The 13,406-nt window shown below is 47.9% G+C and overlaps 5 protein-coding genes across 5 annotated transcripts; 4 read left to right on the forward strand and 1 right to left on the reverse strand.

The window, feature by feature from the left end:
- Positions 1-410: 410 nt before the first annotated feature.
- Positions 411-2,241, forward strand: N7489_007521 (putative MFS phospholipid transporter (Git1); the record flags this gene model as incomplete). Its single annotated transcript, XM_056713271.1, has 6 exons — positions 411-584; positions 694-1,292; positions 1,342-1,360; positions 1,430-1,740; positions 1,804-2,074; positions 2,128-2,241. 6 exons carry the CDS (start codon positions 411-413, stop codon positions 2,239-2,241), a joined length of 1,488 nt encoding a protein of 495 aa, XP_056566986.1.
- Positions 2,242-3,630: 1,389 nt separating this feature from the next.
- On the forward strand, positions 3,631-4,623 carry N7489_007522 (PEX11 family protein; the record flags this gene model as incomplete). The annotated part of the gene is made up of 3 exons (XM_056713272.1): positions 3,631-3,697; positions 3,906-4,383; positions 4,452-4,623. The coding sequence occupies 3 exons, from the start codon at positions 3,631-3,633 to the stop codon at positions 4,621-4,623; spliced, it is 717 nt and encodes a 238-aa protein (XP_056566987.1).
- Positions 4,624-5,020: 397 nt separating this feature from the next.
- N7489_007523 (uncharacterized protein) lies at positions 5,021-5,163 on the reverse strand (the record flags this gene model as incomplete). The annotated part of the gene is made up of 2 exons (XM_056713273.1): positions 5,021-5,035; positions 5,086-5,163. 2 exons carry the CDS (start codon positions 5,161-5,163, stop codon positions 5,021-5,023), a joined length of 93 nt encoding a protein of 30 aa, XP_056566988.1.
- Positions 5,164-9,846: 4,683 nt separating this feature from the next.
- On the forward strand, positions 9,847-10,047 carry N7489_007524 (uncharacterized protein; the record flags this gene model as incomplete). Its single annotated transcript, XM_056713274.1, has 1 exon — positions 9,847-10,047. The coding sequence occupies one exon, from the start codon at positions 9,847-9,849 to the stop codon at positions 10,045-10,047; it is 201 nt and encodes a 66-aa protein (XP_056566989.1).
- A 390-nt stretch (positions 10,048-10,437) lies between these two features.
- On the forward strand, positions 10,438-10,961 carry N7489_007525 (uncharacterized protein; the record flags this gene model as incomplete). Its single annotated transcript, XM_056713275.1, has 2 exons — positions 10,438-10,525; positions 10,603-10,961. The coding sequence occupies 2 exons, from the start codon at positions 10,438-10,440 to the stop codon at positions 10,959-10,961; spliced, it is 447 nt and encodes a 148-aa protein (XP_056566990.1).
- Positions 10,962-13,406: the final 2,445 nt, after the last annotated feature.

Consider the following 13,406-nt stretch of genomic DNA (forward strand, 5'->3'; position numbering starts at 1 on the left):
TGAAATGGCCAAAGCCAAATGCTTAGAATGATCAAGCTCGGGGGCCCGGGTCCCCACTAGATTCCGTTGGCTAAACGCGGGCTCACTGTGATAGGTACCCATGTCTACAGTGATGCTATTCCCTGTAATTTTTCATTTATTTTTCATTTATTTTTTCAGTATTGTTTAGGATTCCCAACTATTCCTCCCCCATAGGTCTCTTTTCTTTTTCCTCTCAGCTTCAAATATCTTCTCTGATTACCCACGATCGACCCGACTCTTGTTATTGTGCTCGCGTGACACAGTAACTCTTATTGGTCTCCAGGGCTCGTGCCAACTTTGCTTTCCCTTTGACCTCCAGTGAGGCTCAAGCTCGCCGCGGGTTTAAAACCCACCCAAAACTTTTCTTGCTATCCAAAAACACGATCGCAATGGCCGAGCCTCAGTCCGACTCCAAGGAGATGCCCGAGAAAGGCGCCGGTCCCCTCGAGGAGCGCCTTGTCGAGCTACCGCCTCTTGACGAGACCAAGAAGGGTCGCTGGGAACGTAGTTGGCCCACTATTGCCTGTGGTGCTGGTCTCTTTTCTGATGGTTACTTGAACCAGGTATGTTATGTTTCGTCCTTGAGTGTGCAGCCCCACTGCTACGCTGTCCCACATGGGCCTGCAGCTTGGTAAACGTCTATTTATGCTTTACTGACACACTTGGATCTAGGTCATTGGTCCTGTCGGTACTATGCTGCAAAAGATCTACGGTGATGCATACACCAACTCGACGGCCCAACAGAATGTCTCTTCGATCGTTTTCGCTGGCACCGTGGTGGGTATGCTAATATTTGGCTACACTAGTGATCACTGGTCACGCAAGTGGTCTTTGATGATCTCCACCATTATCCTGTTTGTCTTTGCAGCACTCGGTGCTGGCTCCTATGGAGCTGGCGGCAGCCTGGATGGTATGCTTGCTGCTTTGACGGCCTACCGTTTCTTCTTGGGTATTGGCATTGGCGGAGAATACCCTGCTGGATCGGTTGGTGCTGCGGAGAATACCGGAGAGCTCAAGAGTGGCCATCGCAATCGCTGGTTCATCATGTTCACCAACTTCCAGATTGATTTCGGTTTCGTGGTTGCTGCGTTAGTTTCCATGATCCTCGTCCTGATCTTCACCGAGGACCATCTGCGCGCTTGCTGGCGTGTAGCTCTAGGGCTGGGAGTAATCCCTCCTATGAGTTTAATGTACCTGCGACTGAAAATGAACGAGCCGGAGGAGTTCAACCGGGAGCGTATGCACAAGTTCCCGATCTTGTTGATTGTCAAGTAAGTACGACATATCCCAGTGCATGCGCTCATTGACTAACGGGTTTAGATTCTATTGGAAACGCTTGGTAATAAACCCCACCTACATGTTTCTCTCGCAGACATGACCCAATTAACTGACTGGACGTGATGTACAGGCTGTTGTTTCTATTATCTGGTTTCTTTACGACTTCTCTGCCTACAGCTTCGGTATCTATTCTTCAGCCTGGCTGTCGATCATCTTGGGTGACAAGGCTCCCTTGTGGAAGAGCTTCGGTTGGACTACTGTGGTCAATTCCTTCTACATCCCAGGGTCCGCCCTTGGGGCCTTCTTGAGTGACTGGATTGGTCCTCGCTACACCCTTGCCCTTGGTGTTGGGCTCCAGGGCGTCATCGGATTCATCATGGCCGGATGCTACAAATGGCTCGCGACCCCGGAAAACGTGGCAGCCTTTGTCGTCGTATTCGGGTAAGTTTACTAACAAAGTTCCTCAGACTTTAGCAATTGCCAATGCTAATAGCATGGGAACAGGATCTTCTCTGCTCTCGGTGAAATGGGACCCGGCGATAACATCGGTCTCTGCGCCGCCAAGACCAGCGCAACTGCTATCCGTGGCCAGTACTACTCATATGCTGCGGCTTTTGGGAAGATCGGGGCTTTCGTGGGCACCTACGTGATCCCAATTATTCAAAAGAACGCACCCAACGAGACCCGCGCAGGCCAGGACCCATTCTTCGTCTCCAGCTCGTTGTGTCTCTTGGCCGCATTCATGGCTATTTTTATGATGCCACAGATTAACCAGGTATGGACTGCTGGATGTAGAGTACCTTATTGATGTGCTCATATTTTTTCCAGGACACTATTACTTTCGAGGATGCCCGATTCCGCGACTACCTCGAGGCTAACGGCTACGATACCACGGAAATGGGCACCCAAAACCGCCAGACCGACACACGCGCACAAGAGTAATTTGATCACAGCCCCACCGCGTCTGACACATACTTGCTCACCCTTTTGGGCTGTTGTGTTCTAACCAGCTTTACTTAATCCCACGGACAACACCCATACGCGGCAATCCACACCCAGCTACGCAAACCAGATACCATTGATGAGACAGCGACTACCCGGCCCTTGCGACTTGAGATATCCCCCTGCCCCTGCGACATGACCCATGGACGTGTGAGATGAACGCGGCATATCCTATCCGGACTGCTGGTGATGCATTTCGAGGAACAGAAGCTGACCTCCGGACTTGTATGACAAGCAACTTAATCCAAATGGGAACTTTGATGTTGTCCATATAATCAGATAAATAAAATCCCTCTGCTACTCAGTCTTCGTTTTATAGATGTTAGACTCTAAAATTGTAGAACAAGTTATAGCCAAGATGGATGATCCACTTCTAAGTATCAGTACGTCCAATCTTGCCTATCGTCTCTATGACCAGGATATAGGAAAGGATAACAATAACCCCTTTCACACTCCCTTTAGTGACAGAGTAATGCCGACAACTATCGTCAAAGCCACAAGGTTACTAATGTATGTAGGTTCCGCTGGTGAACCAGCAGTAGCTAATACCTCGCCAAACTATAGAAATGATCGGTTACCATTTCCGAAATGGACGATACGGTGTGGTCCAAGGAGCGTCGGGTTGGTATCCGATAATGATATGTATTGGGCAGGTAAACCTTATGCTGCTTGGCCCGAGACAAGTCTGCACTGAATCGAGGGTATCAAGGAGGTCTGCTGGGGGATCATTGAATACATTACTCGGTAGAGCATGTGAAAGGGAATCCATTTGCCTGGCTTAGGATGGATCTGGCAAACCGCGAGTCGTGCTTGATTCAATGTTGATACTATTCATTGCGTGTGGATACCTGGATCAAATTGGGACTAGGTTGAATTTGTATATAAGACCCGAAGAATCATCTTTAAACTTTTCCAAGCTTAAAAAAAGGGATAAGCTGCCCAGGTGAGATTATATGTCAAAAGAAGCTGGGCAATGTCGGAGATGACCCGCTCACGTGAAAAATAGGAAACGTTGGAAAGTCACAAGCCGAGTGACATGGAAATCAAGCATTTCAATGGATTTCAGGAGATTTCAATAGATTTCACGAGAGTCAAGGGTTAAAGTGCCCGTGAATGGCGTAATAAAAGTAAATACATTACATCGTCCCTCCGGATCTCTCCCCACACGCACGAGATCAGCCGAGGTCGGTCTTCCGGCTCCATACGCCGGTCAATTACCGACTCCCCTTTCCCTTATGAACTATCACATTTGATTCTTGATCCTTGACATCCTCCATCCCTAGGTGTTCGAAGTTGCATTCTTTTCATTTCACTAGCAACAAGAAAAAGATGGTCGCTAACGCTCTCGTCTACCACCCTGCGCTGGCGCATTGGCTACGCTTCGTCGCGACAACCGGTACGTGATACATCCATCCCAGAGTCCAAGAACACCACCCCAGCACATACCTCCATCTGTCCACGAAGAATTTTCTTCAAGAGAAACTCCCATTTCGCCTTGCGACATCAGCAAAACTCCCCGGTGACAAGAACTCGGCCGAGAACTCCCAGCAGAGCTCTCCCCGCCTTCACCCGATCACTCTCAAGCTAATCCGGGAAACCTACAGTCGGCCGCGACAAGCTCCTCCGCACAATCCAATACTTCTCCCGCTTCTACGCGTGGTACCTCTACCGAACGAACAAGCCACAGTCCGCGATCGACCCCTACAATGCCGTGAAGAAGCAGTTCGGCACGACGCGCAAGATCATGCGTATCGGCAAATTCCTCGAGCATCTCAAGGCCGCCGCCGTCGCCTTCGATAACAAGAGTCCCGTTGACCCCGTCCTGCGCTACCTGGCCATCGGTCGCCAGCTCGGTTATGCCGGCTACTTGACTCTCGACGCCGTCACAGTCATCGATGTGATTGGCATTCGGAAACTGTCTTCCGCTAAGCGGCTGCAGGATTCCGCTTACCGCTCCTGGGCTGCGGGTCTGATTTTCAGCACTGTGGCTGGTATCTACACTCTTGTTCGTCTGCAGGAGAAGGAGAAGACTATTGACCGTAAGGAGGGTGAGGGTGTTGTTGAGGCTAAGAAGATTGAGAAGTATGGAGTTCCTTGTTTATTACCAGCATTGGGAATGGGGAATGTATGCATGCTAATACCTTTTTTAGGGAGCGCTCTGCTGCTCGGATACAGCTCATCTCTGATGTTTGCGATCTTGCTGCGCCTTTGTCTGCTGTTGGTATTCTTAACCTTGACGATGGCATCGTCGGTATCACAGGTACCATTAGCAGTTTGATCGGTGTTTGGTCCCAGTGGCGCAAGACCGCCGGACCTGCCTAAGCGGTGTATAGTTGGTCTGATGAAGTGGGAGATTGGTGACTCTCTATTTGGGTGATTTGGGGCCCTGCCTAGCTACTGGCTTGGGAAAGGGAAGAACGAGACGAGGAGGTATTCTTATTGCGCACTCTATATCCTGATGATTGTTTCTCGTGAACAGTCTTATATATTTTTATTCTCTAGGGAAATGTCTTAACGTCATTCTTTTGTTTCGTACATAACAATCGCACTTGGTTTCGGAGAGATTTGAGTTCATTCTCGTCATCACATCATTGCTACGAACATATTGATCCCCAAGCCCGGCCCTGGCTTATCCTTATCTCACTACACCACAAGCAGTCCCAACTCCGATACCCTTCATCCCAAACGCTCGAGTACACTGGCCGATTCAGTAGGATGCTTAGACGGGGCAGGTCTAGTATGGTTAATATAAGCTCGCATAGAAGCACTACAGAGTCAACATACAGCACCGCAGGCACCACAGCTCTTGCCAGCGCCGTCAGCGGCGGCACCACACTTGGGGCAGGCAGCGTGTCCGTTCATTGTTGATAGAAGTAGATCTGACGAAACCGTTAGCAACCACCAAGGTCCTCTTGAGACACCCAAAGAAGACAAAGCCCTTACATACCTAAGTAATCTGCTTAAAAAATAATATTTGGAGATGTGGGAGAAGTGAAGTCACCCTCAAGAGAAAATTGCTGACTTTTCTACCCCGCCTGACTGGTGCCCCGCTCAGAGTCACTTGTTTAACACATGATTTGATGTGAAGTGTTACACGTATATATGTACATATATAGATAGGCTAACGCGGCAAAAGGAAATAACTAAAGATCTGGAAGAATAACCAGCCTCGCATCGGTGCATTTCGTTCCATAACTCTAAGAATATACCCATGCGGGGTGACCAACAAGACCATACAGCAATAGGATCAATAGCGCATATCGAAACTTGAGACCTGCGCCATCGTCAAAAGGGCATCCGCGAGTAAATCTGATGGCTAAGCATGGGCATCAAGTCCATGCCATCGATATGAGCTTCTGACAGAATAGCGCAGGACTATATACCTGTATCAACCTAAGCCACGGTGTATCCCTTACGACTAGCTGCTCAGCGGCAATAAACTGGAATGGACCTAACGCACGAGCGTAACGAAAGAATCCATGTGGTCTGTCTTCCTGATAGCTACATCAGACACTCTAGTAACCAGACGATAACAGAGCTGGAATGGTTTGTATAGATTATTCCAAGGGGCACGAGTCAACTAGTGAGCTAGTGGTATCCCTCCTACGGTGCTAGGGAACGAACTATCAAGGTAAATATCATCCGGGAACTTTTGAAAACCCATAGTTAGGCTCTTTTCTTCAGCTCTCTGGTCACATCATCATTACTAGGCTCGCTCCCAAGCATATCGAAAGGCCCAAGAGCAATCAGTTTCTCTTGCACCACTAAAACGCGGTAAACTAGCTTATCCTCCGAAGTTTTCATTGTTTCGGTGAAAAGTTTCCCGTCGGTACATAGTTTATTGTCACCATGAGCCCTATGTCAAGCTCGCAGTTTCATGTCGTCCTTCGAGTGATAGTGAGAACCAACGTCGGCATGAAGTAGACTTCGCTCTTTGCTTACGGACACGAAGTGGAAATTGGCCTTTCTCTTCTAATTCTACTCGTAAACCTGACCTGTATAATACCCTGTTATCTACCAACTCCTTTCAGGCTTTAGGCTACGGGTAGGCTACGGGTTTAGATATCAAAGAAGTAGAGAATGTGTGGATACAGGGCCCACCATCTATTAATTGGGTTATGGTTTGGAAAAACAGACTTATATTTTGACAAAGTAATACCAGCGAAGGGATATAGGGAAAAATGAAGAGACCAAGGAGTGAAAGACGTAGCAAAGTAGGAAAGGAGAATAAGAAGGATATCAAGGGCGAGGGAAGAACGACCAGCGAAGAAGACCAAGAAAACATAAGAAAGAAGGCTAGAGGGCGAATGCGGCGACGAAACCATTCAACATCCATCTTATCCTCCATCTCAGGGTCGTGGTCGAAGATCAGGTCAGACTCCTTTAACCCTTATTATATCCGGCAAGAGGTGCGCGTGACATCGAGGCCGCTTTCTTCATCAGATAGACTAGCAGACTAAGCACTTGTTCGAACGCATTTCCAACGACACCGACTAGCTTAAACGCCCACTAGTAAACGTTAGGATCAGGGCCACTGACACGATTTAGATACACCTACCTGGGACTCATTGTCGAGCTTCATAAACGTGAAATTCATTCCACCTAGTAACGATATCTTATCATATAATAAGAAAGACTAACGCGTCGGAAAGTCGTGTCTCGGCTGGCGGCGCGATTAATTTGCCGTCGGCGTCGAGATTGATTTCATCGTAGTAAGGCAATTCCATTTGACGAGTTCTTTTGTTCATCGTCACAACATGCTTGGTGCCTTGACGCATCCAAGGTTCGTCTTCGCAGAAACCTCGTCGCGGCTTTAAGGGTCGCGTTGACAATGGTCTTTTCGATTTCCTGAATGATTTGTGAAGAAGCGACCATAAGAGGTCCCAAGAGAAACTGGTGAGACGAGATGGACGGTCGGTGACGAGGCGAACGACTTGTTGATGACAATGCGAAATGAAAAGGCGATAAAGTTGAGGGCGGGGTGGAACACTTTCTTGCCATTGTTTCCACGTCAAAGGTCGAAACCTCTCTAGGCTCAAGCTTCGCTGGCTTGGCCTGTGGCGTCTCGATCGAAGGGAATCCCATTCCCACGTCTCGATTGTGATCATAGGAACGGCCGAGAGAATATATATCGAGGTGGCTGTTATGCTGACCATTGACACACATGGGTTCCCACGTAGGTATGGTCCGTACTTCTAGACGAGCTTGAAGGATCTCACAAGTCAGCCATGTCTGTTCCATTCAGAGTCCCCTGAAGAGGCCGACAAGGTGATGTGGAGGCGCTAACGACGGATATCAGGATCCTGAATCAAAAGCAGAGAACGGGGAACGGGAAAAGACCGTACCATGACACAAGCTTGATGCTGGTGATGGCAATACTCGCATTTTTGTCCACCTGCGGAGTTATGACAACCCCCGGTAGAGATGTTCGCGATGGAATTCACGCATCGCATACACCATGCGACAGTGGGAGTTGCAGGCGCTGCCACAACGACCCAGTTGGCGAGACCGCCGTTGAAAGACATCGAAAGACGAGGAGCATGAGGGCATATTCCAAAGAGGAGGGGGACACGAGGTAGAAGAGGACTCCGCAAAGGACCTCGCAGCCTCAAAGAAAGTCGCGCACAGAGGCGAGGATAGAGCTACTCGAACGGAGGTGATCGCAAGAAATCGATCGATTGACGGATGTGAGGAAAGGGCGGTCCTGGCTCTTTTCGGTAATCCTCTATATACCTATATGGCAGGTCGATTCCCATCTGCCCGCTCCCTCATCAGCGCTTATTCATTCGCACCTTTCTCTTAGCTGATACTGCAGTGAGCCCGTTGGTAGTGGAAGTTGCAGCAATGGTCTCCTGGGGTCAGCACACAGGAAGTAAACTTCGTGTAGTTGATGGCGCAACTCACTACTTATATAAGGCCGGAAGGGTAGCTAGAAGGATAAGAACTAGCATCGAAATATAGTATATAGACCATGAAAAGGTGTAACATGTGCAACCCGACATTTTCATATATAAGATTTGATGGTTCTTCAGAATATGGGGTTCCTTTCTATAGATATACTTTCAGTTTCAAAGGCATATCACACAAACATAACTCTTTTGAGTAGACAAACAACCTATTCTGCCCTGATGGCTAACATTGATTACTTCACCACTACCTCGCTTGCCTCTTTGTTATTTCTCACCTCCAATTTATCTCTCTCAGCTCTGGTGTCCACAGGGAGTATATACTACTATCGATATCAGGCGCCTTCAAAGCTCGGAAATTACCTCAATCAATCTTCCACATTAGTTTCACGTTTCGGCAGCCTAGTAGAGAGAAGGTAGGAATTGTTAAAGAATTTGAATAAAGAAGGCGAGATTATAGATCCCTACGGAGCAATAGGATTTGCCGTATCACGCTCTATCCGCATTCGTGTCTAGTTCGTGCTAGGGTAGAATACTACTAACCTAGCTAACGCTATCTCGCTACGTAACGACGCCTAGCGCTTTTTCTATGGTTCTTCGTGTAGTCGGAATAGTAGTGCTAGGACGATACTCCCGCCTATGCTAGCTCCACTAAGTGCGAAGCGCGTTCTATCGAAATTGTACTTCTACGCTTCTTACTATAGCTATAGTATAGCGTCGACGCCTTCCTAAGGACGGGACGGGGTAGTAATGTTTTAGTGTGCTTACAGGAATAGAGGGGTCTCGATAGTGTAGTGAAGAAGTGGAGGTAGATTAATCCTAGGGGTTTGCTGACCTTGAGGGAATGGCCATTTCGACGCTTGGTCGTGGGGGGAGTGGCGAGGAGAGGTATCAGTCTAGTAGGGAGCGGAGGTTGGGCCTTGTAGCTGAGGGCATATTATACTACGATGAATCGTTTCTTACAGATATCCATGGATATAGAAATGGCTGAACAGTTGGCGATATGTGATGTTTGTGTGGACGAATGATGTAACTTGCTAGTCACTGGACCTGCATGATCCCTCTCGAATGTTACCCGACAGATAAAGGGGATTTTGTGTAACGCATGAGTCGGCTGTTGATATTAAAAGCGAAATGTTGTAGTATAGTGCTAATATCCCCCCAATGGTGGTGGATGACGCTTAGACAGATCGCCGCCGTCTAGCCAAGGTTGGCCACACTGGGCAGGTGGAGCCAGGAAAGTATAACTTAATTTAACTATCTATACAATCCATAATAGGTAACAAAATTGGAGCCTCCCAACAAAAAGGACTAGGATTTTCCATAAAAGAGCAGCGGAAGCTGGTGGAGGACATACTACACGCAGGAAGAGATAGATATGCCTTTGTCGGTAGGTAAGGTCGTGCATAAAAAGACTAGGCCTGATCCGTCACCGAGATTATTGACCGCTCACTCCTGGCCAGATTAAAGAGGCACAAGCGTTAATTCACAACACGCAGTTATATTAGTCGTCTTGCTGTCATTGTTTGCCAATATGGACCCTCACCCTGCTAGAATAATTATCTATACCTGCGTAACCGATATAGATGGTTGCCCTCAAAGGCGCCATGTCAAAATCGGGGAAGATTTCTGTGCAACTATGTTAAATCGTGGCTTCAATCCTACTCTTCACCCAGCGGGTTACGACCACGTCCACATCCCCGCTGACTTCGACTCAGAAAAGCCTCTAAAACGATGGTTCATTCTTGATTTGGATGTCGTTCAAACACTCAACCAGGAAGATGTGCTCCAACTTCCCCACGAGATATACCTTGCAAGCCAACAGAAGGGCAAATTGTGAGACACCCAGTCTAATTAGCCGGATTGGCAACAGATTCTGATCGAACAGAACCTTCATTCTACGCAATCAATGGGCTGAAAAAGCAAAGAACAGAGCTGTTTCGTATACTTGGGGCGGTAAACAGGAGCAAAATATTGTTGAAAGTATACGGAAGGAGATTCATAATGCGACGGAATGATTAGCACCTCATCCGTCGTCTCGATGTATCAGTTAGCTAACTAAGCTTGGAACGTTGTGGGCCTGTTTGTCTCCACTCCCGAGCCGCATCGAGTAGGTCGGACTCCGAGCTTCAAAATAAAGAAGAGGCCATCTGCTCATTTATAGGTTCTCAATTCAAATTCCTATCGCATCAAAAAAAGGATCATTTTACCCGTTCTTCATATTTCCAAAATGTCCTCCCCTCTCCCAATCGTGCTCTGTGCCCTAGACGCCGGGATCGGTAAGCCGGCTTCGGAGCTCCTCCTCCCCGAATTCGAAGGTTAGTAGCGCATATATTATTCTTTATTGCGGATATGATCCAAATTACCTCAGGGCAGCCCAATTAATTCCCGCTAGTAATCCATTTCATCCAAAGCCTGTCAGCCGCACAATCCGAAATTCCCCACCTGCTCGCAGGCCGGGATCCCCAATCCCCTCACGTCAACAACGTCGGCACGAAAGACTACAGCCGGCCAGCGCGTGCAATCATTTTTGGTCGTGGCTTTGACTTGGAAGATGTAGAGGTCTTGCGCGAGAATGTCGCTGGCATCTCGCAAGACCCTGTTCTTTGGATCGCTGGTGACCCAAGCCGCAAGCCTCCTCCTGGTGCTGTTCTACCGCCTAACATCCACCAACTTGTTGCTGGTATTGCGCGGAAATTGCTCGGTGGATGGGTTGAGGCTGGAGCTGCTAGTAATGAGGTTATTTTGTACTAGAGATTTTGGCTCTTCTGTTTCTTGGTGATTTTTCTATTATATATTATTGCAAACTGAAAACGTAACCTGTCCATAGCAAACCATGATATACTGTGTGATCCACTCTCTCCACATATTAGATAAATCCTCGACAGTCACCTCAATGAGATGGGTCATCATTATACTTCGGTTTGGTGCCAGCAAATTCACGAGGGCTGAGAGCTGGGGACGGAGGGTCGGGCCGCGTAGGAAGCTCACTGTGAATTCCAACGTTATTGCCGGCGTCATTTCTCTCAATGCACTTCTATGTACCTACCGTATTAAACCATGAACAGTTAGATGCTAGATGTGTCTAACTTTGGTTATAATTTAGTTGATAAGACACCAGAGCAAAGCAAATATGTTGGTGTCCAAGCCTGACTATTTACTGAATTTTGGATACATTGAGATCGTACTCGGCTTTCTCACGACATCACGTATATATCTAGACTTAGTGAATGGAGCCCGTCGAATCCGCCTAGCTACACATCTAGCTTTTCAAGGTGGTGCGACTAGAGGGACGAGCTGGCGCCTTTTGAGCTTGAGCCATAGGATGAAGTGCGAAGTGCGAAATACAATGTCGCTTCCAACCCCGAAGAAATGTAGAATCAGCGTCCGTGTTGGATCAGTGAACTAGTGTATACTAGGGGCTACTAGGGGCAACCGCACATGCAATGATTCTTACCTTCCTAATTCACCATCGCCGACAGAATCATTGCCAATCCTGTCAAGTCCGGGAAACGCTAGGACGTGGCATCTGTAGATCCACTGTCAAGGCAGACTAAATTGCAATCCAAAATACGTCATCTGATGAAAAGTGCCGAGTGAGGTCACGGTCTAATGCTCTGTGCCGTTTTACTGGTGGCTCATTAAACTATACCCCGCATCCGCAGTTCGAGCTAGGATGCGACCACGCGACAATTTCCCCAGATAAAAGCCAAGACGCCAAGCAGTGCGCGTCGACCGAAACGTAGAAAGGTTGGAGCGATACTGCCCAATGCGACAAGTCATGGGATCAGGAATGAGACTAGGTAGACTAGTATAGTTTTATAAGTGGTCTTATATTGTGAATTGATTTTTGTACTCAGTAAAAATGAAGTAATGATATCAACAATGACGTGCAGCTGCTAGGGTCAGTCTCGGGGAAAATAGGAAACAAATCGATCTTCGACCCCCTTCAAATCGGTCCAGGCCGTTTTCAAACAGCCGGCGCTGGTTGGGCAGAGATTTTAGATAAGTAGACTCGAATGAAAGACAAGAGACATATCACAACGGGTAAATTAGGAAGCTAAGTTTCAGAAATGATTGGCTGTGATTAATATCAAGGGCCGAGAAACTACTAGTTACGCTGGTGAATGTTGATCCGGATAACGGACATAAAGAAGAAAATGCCACGGATGTGGACGAAAAGGGGCAAAGCGCAATTCCCGGAATGTTGTGAATAGACTCAATAATTGAAGGTCACGGGTCATGCTTAGCTTCCATGTCAAGACATCTTCCGTTTTGCGGAGGATTCAAGGGGAAACCCCCTTTCTCCACCAGCCCTTACTCCTTCAGGGTGAACAAAAAAGCCTCAAATCCGCGACATAGTTCTAGCCAGCTGGAATTCGTGTCACACGCAAGGCAGGAAAAATTAAAATGATCAGCAGGGTTAGAAAAAGAGAAGTTACTGTGTACGTAAGATGCTGAAACAAATCGCGCAAAAATAACTAATTGTTTCACGAAGAATGGCTCCGGGTGGAACGTGACAAAAAAAAAGAAAAAAAAGCAAAACCTCGCGTTCCCGAGGCCGTAGCCGGTTCGGGATCCGCCGCTACGGGGAGAAGGATCTGGGGTTGACTGCATTGCACAAGCCACAGTAGATACATCCCGAGAGGCGACAGCGACGGCGATGGTGGCCGATAAAAACTCATACCGTCATGGCAGACCGCTCATGTGCGATGGGTATTTTGGAGTCATACTTCAAAGTCCGTGGTCCAGGCCATGGCTTTCGGCGTTGAGACGTAATATGCATGGATTTCTTTCTTAGGGCTTGGATTTGGATGGACCAGGTACCGGAGGCTGGCGTTGATCTTATTGCACAACCACAACGGAGCAATTATCGTCGCCCTGTGACAGCCAGTAAAAATAGAGAGGACCCAGCGGCAATATCTTCTGCCCACCCGACCACCCTAGGAGGTCGAAATATATGCATTCTGATTGGTCCCCACCGCCGCCATCAATGGATGCATGTGCATCATCCTCGGCTGGTTAAACGCCGTTATTTGCTGAAGCCCTTTGCTCCCAGACCAGTTGTTCCGATTTTACAGCCGAACCTGTCGTCATTCGGGAGTTCAATAGAAAGAACTTTCATTTTGTACCTTTTCCACAGGCAACACATTCCGATATCAATTCGGGTTGATGCAAGCCGAAAACAGAATTGCGAGG

The sequence above is a fragment of the Penicillium chrysogenum genome (genome assembly GCF_028827035.1).
Source record: "Penicillium chrysogenum strain IBT 35668 chromosome Unknown utg000004l_segment0_segment0, whole genome shotgun sequence".
Classification (NCBI taxonomy): domain Eukaryota; kingdom Fungi; phylum Ascomycota; class Eurotiomycetes; order Eurotiales; family Aspergillaceae; genus Penicillium; species Penicillium chrysogenum.